Genomic DNA, 16,066 nt, shown 5'->3' with positions numbered 1-16,066 from the left:
ACCAAAGGTAAAAAGAAAAACGTGTTTTGGTATACTTTGCTTGCTTATTAAACTCAAGTATTTTTGACTTATCTTGTATTTTTTGCTCTTTTACCTTCAGTGAGTGACGCTGCCCTCTTCAGCCTGGATACATACCAGGAGTTCAACTGGTGGGCCTCGTATCCACAAGGTGAGCGTCTCACGTTCACTGATGCTACGTGTGAAATAACTCTAAAGGAGACATATAGTGTTCTTATGTTTTATTCGAGAACACACAGAACCATGAGCAGAAAAAAATCTTCTGGAACTGAGCTTCCAGAGCAGATTAAAGTCCGAGCTTACAGGGCTTATTTGTGCATACACTGACCTCATTTAAAGTTGACTTTAAGGGAATTGTGCTTGTGACTAACTCTCTCCTGGTGCACAGATGGACTGGCAGTGGACCAGTCACAAACTGGATACCAGGAGTCTCCTCAGACATACCAGAACTTGGTGCCCCAGACCGGACAGTTCAGCCCTGCCGTGGAAGGCAGCCACAGCCCCTTCCTCACAGGAGCGGGATCAAACTCAGTACAAAGTAAGACATTTCACTCGTGGGTTAAAACCAAACACTTTTCCAGTGACCTGATCTTTGTAGTTCAGTGTGTGATTCTTCTGTTTGGTGCAGGCGAAACAGATCAGAGCTACTTTGACTCAGATGCACAGAGACAGTCCTCGTCTTTTTGGTCTGAATATCAGTCCCCCAACTTCGCTGCCCCTCCATCACACCCATCTATGGCCTCATGTCCCTCAAACCCCGGGCTCCAGTCCTCAGAGCAGTACTGCCCCCGTGTGGTGAAACGAAAAAACACCCCTCCACAGAGGCTGGACAGGGAGGGGCAGATGACAGGAATGTCGGCTTATCCAGGTTAGTTTTCTTCTTTTCCTCTTTGTATAATGACACATAGATTACACATTACAGCGCCAGCTACTTACTTTGACCTCATTCATTTATCTACAAACTCTTCATTCAGGTTCCGGTCCAATCCAGCTGTGGCAGTTTTTACTGGAGCTTCTGCTGGACTCTGCCTGCCGCACTTTCATCTCCTGGACTGGAGACGGATGGGAGTTCAAGATGTCTGACCCCACAGAGGTAAGAATCCTGTTTTAGACAAAGCCACTGTTGAGCACTACATGGAACCGATAAAAGGTTATTTCTTACCTGCTTCACAAAACTTTCCATTTGAGTGTGTCTTTGTACTTTGGGGAGAAACGTTGATCACATATAAGAAAGTCAGGCTGGGAATCATTTGTTTTCCTAAAAATGGAGCCGCTGGTGTTGAAACTTTGTACCATTTAACAGAGCAATGACTGGATGGGGCCCCTGTTCATATTACCTGCAGTGCTGATGCTGCTCATCCTGGTACTTATAGAGCCAGATTGACAGGGGGCAGAAACAAGCATTGCACAGCTTTACTGAAAGGTGTGAGGATTCATTTATGTGGGAATAAAATGATAGAAGACAGAATCTGCTTATGTTACTGCTTTACACAAACATGTAATGCATTTGAATAAACACTTGGATTCTTCTGTTTTTAGAAGCACTTAAATAAATCATCTTACTTATTATAAACTTTAACAGATTTTTTTTATTAGTACATTTACTTAATTACATTATTCATTTCTATTGTATTTTTCTGAGCATGTGTTTGCTGGTGATCCCACAGGTGGCGAAGCGCTGGGGTCAGTGCAAGAACAAACCAAAGATGAACTACGAGAAGCTGAGCCGTGGCCTGCGTTACTACTACCACAAAAACATCATCCATAAGACGGCGGGCAAGCGCTACGTCTACCGCTTCGTCTGTGACGTGCAGGGCATGCTGGGGAAGTCGGCACAGGAGGTCCTGAGCAGTATGAACGTTTTACCCACAAACACAGAGTCCTGGCAGTGCTCTGGGGTATCGACAGCCTCTGATCACAGCAGTGAAACGTGGGTTTCACAGTAGGGGCCGACCCCAGGAGCCTCGGTGCTGCTGGCTGACAGACCTGAACGTTTTGAGTACTTCAGCCTTCAAAGTGAACTCTGCTTCCTCAAGCCTCGTGGAAGAGGACGAACTTGATGTAGGCAGTTTACAGATGCTGCATTTCAGGGAATAATAATTAAAAGTATATAGATCCATAGTGCAGCCAATATTTAATGACATCATATCATATTTTCTTAAATGTTTCTATAAAAAGAGCTACTTGACCTCAGGTTGTTTTAAGTGCAGCACAGACACCAGCCAGGGGTATTTTAAGCACTCGGGTTACTTGTACTTTGTTCCTCTGGGGTTGTTATGTTTGATAGTTTGTTTGTTTGTTTTCTAAAGAAAGAATGGATTTGTAAATAGTGTTTATATGAACCCTATGTAGAGTTTTGTGCATTTATATTATTATTATATTATTTTTCTAAATACAAAACTCGTGTCTACCTCTGTTGATACTCTGAATAACAAACTGGCGGTTTTCAGGCACTTGCTGTGAAGGTTTCAGTGACGTGTGATGGTTGTCTGATGTAAATAAACTGTATATAAACGTGTTGAATTAAAGTCTTCTTTTATAAAATTAGGCTGGGGGAATTAATGATACTGCAGCTCCCCCTGGTGGACAAAGAGGGATTCATGCGTCTACAACTAATTAAAAAAAAAGAGAACTTTTTAAAAATTCAACAATTTTGAAAGATTTATCTTATATATGTTTTTTTTTCTCATTTTCAAAATCAAATCAGAATCAAATAGAATCAAATCACTTAAATTATACTTTTCAAGTTAATCTACTTTGAGCTAATTCGGATTTCTAATCTAATAATTTCAAACTGTTCAGATCTTTGATCAGAACTAGAGGGAGAACCCTGAATGTTCCTAAGAGCCCTCTTTTATACTCATTTGGCCATATGCATCACTTCCTTGCTCCCCTTCGTCTTATATGACTTGCTCTGTGAGTTCTATCCTGCTCTTTTCTCTTTGTTTGACTTTGCACTGGCGTAACTTAACAGAAAGTTCGAATCACTTCACCACAATGGTTCCTTTTGTCATCTATATCATATTAAACTTCATTGTAAACTATTAGTCATGACACACAGCTCTCCTCTACACAAGATTCCTTTATAAGACAACAGTATCAGCAACACTGCCCTTTATTTACTTTGTATCAAATTGATACCAAAATGTGCAGTATGGCATATACAGGCTATTAGCGGGATATACACAACATGTCAAGTTTCAGCCCCCAGGAAAACAACGTAAACATACATACTTACAAAACATAAGGAAATGTGTCTTGTGGTCATTTGTTTATTTGCTACTTGGCAATAAATCGTATACCATTGGAAAGCCTTTTTATGTCCCCCTAAATGGCGCCACGTTTGTAAGGAAAATGCATTAGATAATTATTTGATGCCCTTGTTATTGCTCAAGAATGCAAATCTGACATTTATAACACCTAGTACATTTTTCATTTTACAGGACCCATGCAATTATGGGACATTTTCATCCAACACATGGATTAGAAAATATTCCACCCACAAAATATTAAAACACGTGTCCATGTTTGAGGAAAAAGCGGACAGAACAGCTCTTTATTTTCATTGTACAACGACATTATGGCAAGTTGATGTTGTTGGGTTTTTTTTGTTTGTTTTGTCTTAAATACATAAAATGAAGTTATACATTTTGTAATCGCGGTCTGGCAAGGAAGGAACACCAAGCAGGTTCAGCGGGCATGTGGTGTGGATGTTGGCCGGACAACTCGGAGGCCAGTCAGTTAAATACACTGTTCCAAAAAAATAGTAATGTCAAAGTATCTTACTGTATATTTTACAGTTTTGTAGCCTGCTGTCTAGAATATCATTAAATTTACATAAGTAGACGGTGATTTTACCTGTCAAAGGTAAAATAACATAACATCACTGTAAATATAGTAAAAACACAATTTACTTCTTTTTTAAATATATTTTTTGTACATATGCATATTTAGATTGTTAAAATACATTCACAAATGTATCATGATTTCACAAATATCTGTCCGTTATTTGAAAGATTGAACTGTTGAATTCAAATGTAATGCTATGGAAAAGTATATAACATGATTCTATAAGCTTGTGTTACTCACATAAGTATATTATCATTGCTGTTTAGGGCGATCGAGGTTCAAGAGTTGGCAGTTCGCCTTGTGATCAGAAGATTGCCGGTTCGAGCCCCGGCTCGGACACTCTCGTCTGTGGTCAAGACTCTTCACCTGCTGCCTACTGGTGATGGCCAGAGGGGCCGATGGTGCGATACGGCAGCCTCGCCTCTGTCAGTCTATCCCAGGGGATGCAATCCATTATTATTTAAACCAACTGTTAACTGTATATTTCTGTACATTTACGTATTATGATTCATATTGCCACAATCATTGACCTTGTTTATAGGTAATTTCATTGTTTGATCACGTTAAAATGTTCCTAATTTAATGTCTAAAAGCACTTGGAAAAGGCAGAATCCCATGTAAAATTAGCCAACAAACTTATTTTCATTACTGAAAATAACTGTATTTTCATGAGAAAGTTATTTTCTGTTATTTTACGGTAGTATTTTGGCGCCCCAGCTGCCTGGAATATTACCGTTTTTTTAAGATGTTTTTTTTTTAACAGTGTAGAACAACAGACCTGGAGTTGCCCTGCTCTAAACAGATGCACGGAGAGCAGCAGGCTGCACTCACATTAGGAGACTCTCCAACAACTACAATAATATTCTAGGGAGCTTGGAAAGGAAGAGAAAGAAAGGCAGAGTCCAGACGCTTTTCTTTCCAGGTTCCTTAGACTATGATGACCTGGATGACTGAGTATGGAGGACCACAAGAGCCACGCACATCGAAATAATGGTAAATGGCCTGTATTTGTATAGCGCTTTTACTAGTCCCTAAGGACCCCAAAGCGCTTTATACATCCAGTCATCCACCCATTCACACACTGGTGATGGCAAGCTACATTGTAGCCACAGCCACCCTGGGGCGCACTGACAGAGGCGAGAGAATAATGGCTCTTGTGGTCCTCCATAACTGAGAGCCTCCACAGACATGCTACAATAATAGGACGAAACCCCCTAGCGGCGCTATCCATGTGGTTGTTAGGATTTATAAAATCAAACATACCAAGAAAACTGCAAACCAATGCACAATATGAGTCGACAGATCTACTCACACAGGCGTTGTTGGTGGATCCATACAGCAAGTCTTACTGTACTTGGAACATGATCCCACTGTTATCGTAAGACAGACAGTGTGTTCCAGATGTTTGCTGCTGTGTGTGTTCCGCTTATAGCTCTTAGAGCACCCATATTTCCCAGTCGCAGTAAATGCGTCTTTTTCCGGGTGCGCCTTCTAAAGTCATCTTCCTTGAAGTTCGAGACAAAAGCGTATTTTGCAGTTCAGACAGAGCTACAAGAACTTTCTGGGTCACGAAATGTCAGACAAAACTATAAAGCTTGCTTTGGTGAGCGCGCTGGAGGACATATCAAAGGACGACTTTGAGAAGTTCTGCCACCAGCTTCTGGACCGCAGGGAAGCGCCGCGCGTCAAGCGCAACAGGGTGGAGAATAAAAACCGCCTGCAGATCGCAGACGTGCTGGTGTCCCACTTTACCGAGGAGGGGGCTCTTCGGGTGACTGTGGACCTGCTGAAAGCGATTGGATGTAGCGACGAGGCGGAAACACTCGGTGAGATCAATGTCCAAGTTTCAGTTAGTGGTCATTTGTACATCTGGATTTACACAGAAGCGTCATCACAGTTAATCACAGGGTAAAAACTAACTACAGAGATCGATGGGTAACAGAACCAGAAACAATACTGCAGACATTTTTAACCAACAATAAAGGGTCTCATTTATTTACTTTCACTTTTAAACTTCCTAAACTGATCGCTGCTGTCATTTGGGGCTTACCGTGTCACAAAAGGGGTGAAACCAAGCAGAGGTCTCTGACTTCAATATTTGATTATGAGAAAACAAAAACAAGAGTTAATACAGTGCTGTGGAAAAGAACTGCTCCCCTTCTTGATTCCTATTTTTAATGCGTCAGATCATTAAAAATGTTAGTACTATAAAAAGATAACCAGACTAAATACAAAATGCAGTTTTAAATAATGATTTGATTTATGAAGAAGAACCTACCTGAAGCAAAACGACTTGTCCCTCGTATATTAAATCAGGCCTGATTACTGCCAGACCAATCAAGAAATCATTTAATAGAAGCTGTCTGACAAAGTGAAGTAAGCTAAAAGATTTAAAGAAACAGCTGAGGAAAAAAAGGCACTGACATCTATCAGTCTGAAAGGTTCACAAAGCCATTTCTAAGGCTTTCGGGACTCCAGTGAACAACAGTGAGAAATTATCCACACATGGAGAAAACTTAGGACAGTGCTGAACCTTCCCAGGAGTGACCAGCCGACCAAAATTACTCCAAGAGTGCATCAATGACTCATCCAGGAGGTCACGGAAGAACTCAGAACATTTTCTAAAGAACTGCAGGCCTCACCTGGCTCAGTTAGGTCAGAGGTCATGGTTCAACAATAAAAAGAGAGAATGAGCAAAAATGGCCTCAATAGGAGAGTCCAAGGACAAAACCTCTGCCAACCAAAAAAGCAAAAAAATGAAGGCTCGTCTCACGTTTACCAAAAAAACATCTGAATGATCCCCAAGACTTGTGTGAAAAACCAGTTGTATCTGGCATGAACTTAAATAGTTCAAGTTCAATCAGACTGCGATACTTTAAACATGCGGTTCATGTTGGAAACCTTCAAATATGGCCGAATTAAAGCAATTCTACAAAGAAGAGTTGGCCAGTTATTCGATTTCTGGTGCAATAACATTTTGAATTTTTTTTATTTTCTCAATCTCCCAGCATTTACACGGGCCTGGTCTGCGTTAAAATGCAGCCCTACAGTAACAAAGTGCTAAAGTTTCTTTTTGTAGCATCACACTTGAAACCAGCTTTATGCAATAAAAACAGAGAAAAACTGAGAGAAATGACAGAATCTCTGAATTCTTCAACCTTTTTCTAAAGTCTGTGTGACACTCCAGTGTCAGGATGTGACTCTGGACATGTGCTAACTTGCTGCTCAACAGTCAAATTTAGTTCCATGGAAATTACATAACAATGGAGAGTCTGGCCCTGCAGCTTGATAGTGCAACGTTCCAGATTTGTTTTTGTCTTTTTGAAGGGGCAGCCAACAGGGCAGCTGTAACAGCGAAATGATAAAACATATGCAACACTGATATTTTAAAATTGCAATTGTCAGAGTTTATTTTCATTCTGAAACTAAAACTGCTCTCCTGTTACACCGCTAACATGGAGGCTAACATGGAGGCTAACATGGAGGCTAACATTTTGATTCATTTGTGTTTTTCAGTCACAGAAGCCGGTGGAGGAAATTAGACATCTCACCTGGACAGTGAGTTGATCTTTCTGTTAACTTGTTCATATAAACAACTATATGCTATCTATGATTTCTTTTATGTTTTGCAGGTGAAAGACTTCACAGCAGCTGGAAAACTGTGTGAAAGGCTCTAGTATTCACACACAAGCTCCAACTACAGATTTATTTCAAAACAATTGACTTTATAACTGTTGTGTCATTAAATTTTTAATCCTAAAGAATTTCATAAAATAAATAAAATAATTTCAGAGAAACTAAAAAGATTTCATTGCGGTTCAACCGGTCCTCCTTTTAGTCATAGCTCAATGTTTTCAGTTTTTATTGTTGCCAAACTGGATCATCCATCTGTTCAGAGGTAGCCTATCATACAATTCTACACTCTTATCAAGAATGCAGACTTGGAAGCTTTCCCAAACCCTGCTTTGAGCCAGTATACACTTCAAAATCCACAGTGGACTACCTCAGAGGTTTTAAGTTGAAGGTTTAACCTTGTCTCTCACTTCCCTGAGCATAACATTGTAGAAAATCTGTTCCAAACAAAGTCACAGGCAAGATGGACTGAGAATCAGAAACAGAAGAACGCAGAAGGAAGAAATCCACAAAACAAGAACCAAAAGAGACTCAACTGCTATAAAAAGGCTTTACATTGCTGTCATACTAAAGTGGTGCTTGCAAGAACTGTGGGGTCCCTAAACATCTACTTTGGGCCCTTTTTATTATTTTAAAACTGTAAAAGATGGAAATAAAGTATTCTTGCTCAGAACAGTCAAGAAATGTGTCAAGTTTATGCCTTTTGAAAATCACATCATCTTTTACTCTCCTAGCTGTTCACACTAACTGAAACGTGGAGATCAGAGGAAGCTCAAACGTTAGCACAACATGCTGTTATGCTTTTTTAAATTTAGGATATTATTATTGTTTGATGAAACTTTGTGTTTTTAATGAAGAACATGTTCTGTAATAGTAACAGTTAAACTTATAGTTTAAGTTAAATAACCAAGGTTTCTGTCATAATATACAAAAAGAAAAAAAACAGAAGCATCGTCCTGCTATCATGCCTCACTTCACCTTTGAAATGATGTTCATCCTCTGCTACTTTGTATGGACACTCAAAAGCAACTGTCATAGAAATATAAAAACAATGTCAAGTGATTTTATGGCCTGAACAGGCCTGCTGTGGTTTTACCTGCAGAGGTGTTTTCTAGTGTCTGATTTTTGCGATTTGGCCGTCGATTTGAGGTATTTGTCATTTTTTAGTTGCCAGTTTTGCCTCTTTGTCTATTTTTCCACCTGGACACTCGTATTGTGACTTTTCCACATCTGTTTATATGACTTACAAGGGCGATCGTGGCTCAAGAGTTGGCAGTACGTCTAATCAGAAGGTTGCCGGTTCGAGCCCCGGCTCGGACAGTCTCGGTCGTTGTGTCCTTGGGCAAGTCACTTCACCTACTGCGTACTGGTGATGGACAGAGGGGCCGATGGCGCGATATGGCAGCCTCGCTTCTGTCAGTCTGCAGGGCAGCTGTGGCTACAACTGTAGCTGCTTCCACCAGTGTGTGAATGTGAGAGTGAATGAATAGTGGAATTGGACAGCGCTTTGAGGGTCCCGAAAAGTGCTCTATAAATGCAGTCCATTATTATTTAACTGTATTGTGTAAATTAATAAACTAATCTGCAAAGCTGGAAGCATCACCGGTCAGAATTTGGAGGCGATTTAGTCGGTGAGGGTCAAAGGTCACTGAAGAAACAGATAAGCTGCTCTCCTTCATGGACGACTTGTCACTCCCACTTCACACTTCTCCCTCAGACCTTTCAGCCTCACTGCCATAAAGAACACTTCGGGGAATCATTCCTACTGATCTTTAGTTATATCTGTACAATAAGGCTTCAGTCTGTCACAGGTGAACACACCTGTGAGGCACAAGATCCCAAACATATTTTCTATTATACCTTCATCCAACCGTTTTTCTTACCTTTAAAGTGTACATATCACTTATTAATGCCATTTGCACTTCTCTCTTACACAATGTCAGGGTTGCTTTTACTGTTTTTAACTAACTTTGTTTTAATTTTTCTTAGTTTTTTATCACTGTTGCAAATATAAATTCCTGCACTAACTCATAGTATAAGGCCCTGACTGGGGGCCTGTGGCACTTTTATTTTAACTGTGACTGAGACTGTACTATTTTTACATCCATCCATTAAAATAAAGCACATCCATGCATTACATGGATTCTGCTTTTTTCTGCTTAGGGTGTAAGCAGAAACACGTTTCACTGTACCCTGCTCTCTGGGACACTAAAAGTAAAAAAGATCTGGTCTGGCATTATTTTTTCATGATGTGGTTCTGCTTTGTGCAGTTTACATTTTCCTTATGGATATAAACTCTGGCTTTGAAAATATTTGCATTCATTAAGCACTCCAGTGATTTTCTGAAAGGTTTTATATGCTGGGAAAAACATTACTTATACAACCTGACCTTGCTCCCTGTCAGTTACTGACTAGTTTGTCGGTGCAGCAGCAGTTTAAATTATGTTTAGCAAGCAAAGCAAACAGCGTGGTGAGTTTATCTTTTGGATTTAAGCAGTGGTATCACTGACTTGTGAATCGAAGCCCCAAAAGATGAAAGTTGTTTGTGTTTCTCTAAAGGAATGAAATGTTAGCTCTCATATGTTGAAAATATGCCATTATACTGTAATAGATGGATGTGATCTATAAGGTGGTCGGCTGGAAATGAGTGATGAACGAGGAATTGCATAACTGTAACTGTGCTTGTTACACTGTGACCCATCCAGTGAGCCTGTGAGGACCTGCGGTTAGTGGGCTTCTCCCGTTTGTTCCATGCTGACAGACATCACAGGTTTCCTTATGTTACTTTAGAAAGGCTGAATCTGTTTTGGGCTTGTGGTGGTGCAGTTAAAGAAGACTGAGTTTGTAGCTTAAGCTTAGATAAAAGTGTCCGTTCCCAGGCTCATGACTGTGGTTGTTGCCCATGTAAAGGGTGAAATGATGTTACTGATATATTATTAATCATAATTATGTTAGTTTTGCACTTACACTGCTAGTGTTGCTCCGAAGCAACGTGACAATAACAAAATAAATACAAATAATTGAAATATCTGCCCTGAGATCACAGAATTGTTAGGCCTGTGAAATCACTACACTGTGAAATAATCTGTAAAAGCTGTGAAACAGACTGAGCTATTATAAGGAGTACTTCTGTTTCCGAAGGCATTTGAATGCACCGTTTTTTTCTCTCTTACAGTTCCAAATTGCTTAAAGCAGCTTTACAGAGCTACTCTGGCACCATACCGGAAAGCAACAGCGGTTACAATCAGAGGTGCAGTTTTGGATCTCGGTGAAGAATGGCCAAAACTATCAAATCCGCTGTGGCAGACACTCTGGAGGACTTGGCAAAGGGGAACTTTGAGAAGTTCTGCCACCAGCTTCTGGACCGCAGAGAACCGCCGCGCGTAAAACGCAACAGGGTGGAGGACAAAAGCCGTCTGCAGGTCACAGACGCGCTGGTGTCTATTTTTACTGAGGAGGGGGCTCTGAGGGTGACTCTCGAGATCCTGAAACAGATCGGCTGCAGCGAAGAGGCGAAAGAACTCGGTAAGATCAACGACTGTGATTCTGCAGCCTAAAACCTGCACAGACGGAGGTCAGGGTTGAATGATGGCTGAGTGTTCGGATGCTGCATTTTCACTTTCATTTTTCTTATCTGACCAGAGCCTCTCGATTGTTTTTCAGCGTTTATTTAATAACAGCGAACAGAGTCACTCTTCCATACGTGTCCGAGCCCGTTTTACTCCCGATCTGCAGATTAAAAGTGAAGTCAGCGGGCGCGACCGAGCCTAATTAGCGCAGCTACTTTATGCGCCGTTCGCGTGTAACAATTAGAAATGTGTACGAGGAAACGTTGTGCAGAACCTACACCCGTACAGAAGGACTGCGACCTATTTTCATCGTGAGACTGTGTTGATGTCGTTAACGCTAGCCAGAATGGGGAGATAATGCTGGTATAAGTTCCGCATTTATCGGCTGCCAGAGCACGGAAATGACAGACCTCTTTGACGTTGATCAGGCACTGGCGCCATGCACTTGGCGCATGCGCACAGATGAGATTTACCAGTCCCACGATAAGTCTGGACTTCGACTTCTTGAGTAATAATAATCTTATAAAATGTCCTGATAGCTCTGATGGAGCTGAGGGATACGTCATTCCTCTGTATAAATGTGGAACTGAAGCCATAGGGTCACTTGTTCTTCAAAGCCTGTAACATTACACCCATGTATGATATTTTAATATTACTGTTCGTCTCTGTGTGATCCACTGAAACACCATCACGGACTCTAACACTGTGTCTTCATTTTTGCAGAGGAAGCTACAGGTGGAAATTCCTCGAAACCTGCTCCCACTGACGGTGAGTTTCTGCGCTGCTTCACCTTTCTGACGATGGGACGAGGCTGATTTGCTGTTTTCCTTTCTTCTTTACCGACATTTCACAGTATAAACCAGTGCTACTTTTGATTTAGTTTTAATCATAATTTTTGTCTAAATTCTTTTAGCTTTAGTTGACTAAATATCGGAAGATTATCGCAGACTAATTCTAAAGCTAATTCGGTTGATTAAAGTCTGTAAAGGTTTTCTATGCTCGTACTTTCCTTGACGTCAAATGCGAAATGTGTCCATGTGTCTTCTCTTCTCTTCCAAGCGTCGACATTTTGTCCTGTTTTCACGGGAAACATGGAGCGTGGACGCTTTGTCTGCTCCTCCCATTCTGATTATTGGTGGCAGATCAAATTGTGCGTAAAAGGGGGGCGACTTACTGGATCGCTCCTCCCGCCTCTACACACCATTAATTCATTCTGAATGATTTGTCGTCTCCCCAGAACATTATAGTCCCGTTTTTATTTCCTTGAGTATCTAACCAGTTATTTTCCTCGTGCATCAGTTTTTATTTAACTGAGTGTTAAAATGTGCAACAACACAAACAAAAGAATAAAATGCTCTTACACTAGATCTCTGCTTGTTCCAGCCTCGAGTGAGTCAGCTGGAGCAGCTGGAGGAAGTAAAACCGCAGGCGGTAGGTGAAGACCTCGCCTGTAACTGATCCTGAGTCAAACTAAAACTTCGGACATGGTCAAGCGTAAAAAACAAAAACATGTCCGCTGGATTCACAGAAATTAAGTGTTTCATATTTTGTTGACATGTGCTTTGTTGTGTTCCTACACCCTGACATATGTTTAAATAGCATTAATTGGATTAGCTGAAAGAGAAGCACGAGGATCAAAGTTTGAAACCTTCAGCCCACCATCAAATCTAAGGCCAGGGAGCCTTATAAGGCCCCATAGATTACCATGAGATCACCATCCTCTGGTGAATAGTAATCGAACAGGACCGCCTACCATGTGTTTCTCTTCAGGTTTAAATCGTTTGGATGTTTGGAGGCTCGCGGTGACGAAATAATAACTCGACTAAAATGCGTTAAAGCAAAAGTAACGAGCCGGTTTAGAAAATGTAAGAAGTAGAAAGTACAGATATTTGTTTATAAATGTAGGGAGTAAAAGTAAAAAGTAGTCAGAAAAAATAAGACTCGGGTAAAATACATTTGTATTTGTACTTCGTTACTTCTTTGTGCCCGAGGCCTTGAAACTGCCCAGCAGATGCACTCTCATGCAGCTCCTCATTTCCTGATAATAAAAGAGAAGACTGCAACATTAACTAGATACAATAATCTTTAAATGTCTGGATGAAAAAAGGAAAGATGTCATTTATGTTCTTTTTAAATAGTCGACCAAAAGGAACGAATGTGTTTTTAACATTTAATGAATTTTAATTATGAAATAAGTGAATTTTTTAAAAGCATTTTGTTATGAAAGCGGAGAATAAAGTGAATAAAAACTTCCGATGATAAATAACCCTTAATTTTTTTTTCATTTCTTTCCCTTTCTTTCTCCAGACAAGAACTTTGTGGACAAACACAGAGTCGAGCTGACCAAGAGAGTGAGCAACATCGCACCCATTTTGGATGAGCTCCTAGACAATGAAGTTATCGACCAAGAAACTTATACCAGAATTAGAGCTCTGTCTACCACTCAGGACAAGATGAGGGAGCTCTACAGTGGTCCCCTGCAAGCTGCAGACTGCAAAAAGATCTTCTATGACATCCTTTTGGCAAATGAGAAATTTCTCGTTAAAGAGCTCAGTGAAAAGGATTAAATGTGTTGAAACAACAGTTTTTAGACCAAATATAGATCTACCGATATCTACCAGAACATGACATGATTACATTAAAAAGGTATAGATGCCTTTTCTTTGTGGGGGTTTTATTTTACACTTACATTTTTGTAAAAACTGTTCTCCTATGTGTTGCATTTGCTCCTCAGTGGCTCCTTTAATTGATCCATTTTACAGGAAAAACTATGGATATTTGAAAGTTTTATATTAAAAAATGTAAATGTTATATATGTTAAAATGAATCAGCGATGTCATCAGCCATGTTTTTATCCAAACACGTTCTCATCCCAAAACGTAACATATATGTGACAAATCATCGCTATGTTGCTCGTTCCCAGGCGTGAGAGCGGGTTGAAATTGATAAATGTAAGGTGATGGTTAATGCTAGGGTTAGGCCCGCGAAGAGAATAAAAAGGGGAGTGCTTCAATTAAGAATCCTGAGCGCTCATAAGGACGCAGAGGGGTACCTTTCTCATTACTTTGAATCATCTGGGGCCGTGAAGCTGTGAATGAGTTTTATCCATAAATCATCCAAAGCCTCATTAATCTGTTTTTCAATGTCATCATCTTATTGTAACTTGAAACATAGTGACAAAGATTTACTGTCCTTAAAAAAATAAACCAAAATTAAACTCTCATGTTTTTCTTGTTCATTTTGATGATTAATTAAAACGTTTTATAATTTAATCTTTGAAATAAAATCTTCATTTTTATCAAATGATTTATTCAAATAATAATGCAGTGCACATTATGGAGGGACTGGGGAGGCAGAAAATCAGAATATTCATTCAAAAAATATGATGGTAAAACACTGGGAACAATTTCTGCACAAGATTTTAAATGATGTTTTGCATTTGTTGTCCACATGTGCGGACATCCCATTTTGGGTTGTCTCGACCACACTACTAAATTTTGCTCTACAAGGGCCTGAGATCCACTTACGGGGACATTATACTGCCACTGTTCTATCGAAATCTAAAACGAATGTGCTCATATGTGAATATCAGGCCATTGTAGAGCACAATTAGGTAAAAAGATAATTCTTTGTTTTCACATTCAGCACGTCCCAATCAAGCGTTCGGGTCTTAGGAAGTTACAGGACTTTTTTCAAAGTGGCTAAACAAATATGTAAACACTTTCAACTCCTTAATCAACTTAATCTGGGAAGATTTGAGCATCAAACTTCACCCAAAGAACCTAAAAAATGAAACACTGAATGAATCACTCTGGCACAACATATGGTCTGAAACCATCTGCTTCTGGACTGCAGAGAAAACGTGAAAAAGGCGCGCGTAATGTTAAAAAAGAGGAAGTAGAAGGGAAGAGGTCACAGACTTTACCGCGGAGGAGGCGCTTCGGTGGTTCTGGAGATCCTGAAACGAATCGACAGCAGCGCAGAGGTAAGAATCTGCGATTAGTTTCATATTTTAAACCCGACACAAACCGCTGCGGTAGCTCGGTGTCAGGGTTTGAAGACTGAGTGTTAGATTATTGTATCGTACGGAGCGAAACCTAACGGCTGGTCGCCTAATAATGAGCAACTACTGGAAGGACCGCTGACGTATCCGCACATCTGTACAACAAATAAAGTTTAAAACGGAAGCAAAAATGTTTAAAAAACAAAATAAACAAAAAACTTCCCGCTCGTCTTTGCTCTTTTTTTCAGTTTCACTTTCGTTCTTCAGAGCCTCTCGATTTTACCTCCCAGTCCCCGTTTATAACAGCTAACAGAGTCACTGATCCTTACACCGTCCGAGAACATTTTGTTCCCAAATCGCAGTTTTAAAACGCAGTTTGGCGAATTTGTGCGAGTTGCCTACAACGTATTTCCACGACGGTGTTTCAGCTTATATTTGTCCCCAGTGTGATTCCACAGTGTTCCAGATGTTGCTTCCGCTGATTGATCATTTTCACTGCCTCTGACTGCAGATGTCGTGCGGTTTGACAGGATTAAAGACCTCGGATGAAGAAAAACGTTGTGGAATAAGGTGCAGGTTTATGAGAGAGAGAAAGCTAAATAATAAAAATACAATTAAAAAGCGTAGGTCTCCGCGGCTAAGAGGTTCAGCTCCACAGCTCCAGTTTCACATTACAAATGAAAGTCTTGACTTCTTGTGTAATAACAATCATATAAAATGTCCTGATAGCGCTGATGGAGCTGCTGCTGCTTCATTCTTCTGTATAAATGTGGAGCTGAAGCCATTATACGTGACGGCTGTGAGGGTCACTGCGTTTAACCTCCAATAGTTCTTTAATGCCTGTAACATTACACCCATGTATGGTATTTTAATATTACTGCTCTTAGCACCATCACACATTCATCACACATCTAACTCTGTGTCTTCCTGATTTCCGCAGAGAACGCTACAGGTGGACAGTCCTCAAAACGTGGTTCCAGTGACGGTGAGTTCC

The 16,066-nt window shown here is 40.3% G+C and overlaps 3 protein-coding genes across 4 annotated transcripts in view; all 3 read left to right on the top strand.

The window, feature by feature from the left end:
- The window catches only part of etsrp (ETS1-related protein), a gene marked incomplete in the record, with an annotated part of 4,465 nt that extends 1,929 nt beyond the window's left edge, over nt 1-2,536 (top strand). The window contains 5 exon segments of the mRNA XM_014333984.2: nt 101-169; nt 407-556; nt 647-886; nt 993-1,111; nt 1,686-2,536. Of these exon segments, the coding sequence (XP_014189470.1) occupies nt 101-169; nt 407-556; nt 647-886; nt 993-1,111; nt 1,686-1,964 (857 nt within the window).
- Nucleotides 2,537-5,501: 2,965 nt separating this feature from the next.
- LOC121814593 (caspase a-like) lies at nt 5,502-8,173 on the top strand (the record flags this gene model as incomplete). Its single annotated transcript, XM_042221275.1, is given in 3 exon segments — nt 5,502-5,693; nt 7,384-7,425; nt 7,500-8,173. Coding segments are annotated over 2 exon segments (218 nt in total), but the record flags the coding sequence as incomplete, so codon positions are not given.
- A 2,489-nt stretch (nt 8,174-10,662) lies between these two features.
- On the top strand, nt 10,663-14,292 carry pycard (PYD and CARD domain containing). Of its 2 annotated transcripts, XM_005923616.2 has the most exons (4): nt 10,665-11,025; nt 11,793-11,837; nt 12,453-12,500; nt 13,377-14,292. In XM_005923616.2, the coding sequence occupies exons 1-4, from the start codon at nt 10,776-10,778 to the stop codon at nt 13,634-13,636; spliced, it is 603 nt and encodes a 200-aa protein (XP_005923678.1). In that variant the 5' UTR covers nt 10,665-10,775; the 3' UTR covers nt 13,637-14,292. The 2 variants fall into 2 exon arrangements, with proteins under 2 accessions (XP_005923679.1, XP_005923678.1); XM_005923617.1 differs by lacking the exon at nt 12,453-12,500 and having other exon boundaries at nt 10,663-11,025.
- The last annotated feature ends 1,774 nt before the right edge of the window (nt 14,293-16,066 follow it).

Source organism: Haplochromis burtoni, unplaced genomic scaffold (genome assembly GCF_018398535.1).
Source record: "Haplochromis burtoni strain Fernald_Lab_line unplaced genomic scaffold, NCSU_Asbu1 Contig_64, whole genome shotgun sequence".
Taxonomy (NCBI): domain Eukaryota; kingdom Metazoa; phylum Chordata; class Actinopteri; order Cichliformes; family Cichlidae; genus Haplochromis; species Haplochromis burtoni.
This window is presented reverse-complemented; position numbering and strand designations above follow the sequence as displayed.

Excerpts from the sequence above, each read along its gene's own strand:
- pycard (XM_005923616.2), top strand. The coding sequence starts at position 10,776 with ATGGCCAAAACTATCAAATCCGCTGTGGCAGACACTCTGGAGGACTTG. Across the intron at positions 11,026-11,792 it reads CGAAGAGGCGAAAGAACTCG|AGGAAGCTACAGGTGGAAAT; the intron begins GTAAGATCAACG and ends TCATTTTTGCAG. Across the intron at positions 11,838-12,452 it reads GAAACCTGCTCCCACTGACG|CCTCGAGTGAGTCAGCTGGA; the intron begins GTGAGTTTCTGC and ends TGCTTGTTCCAG.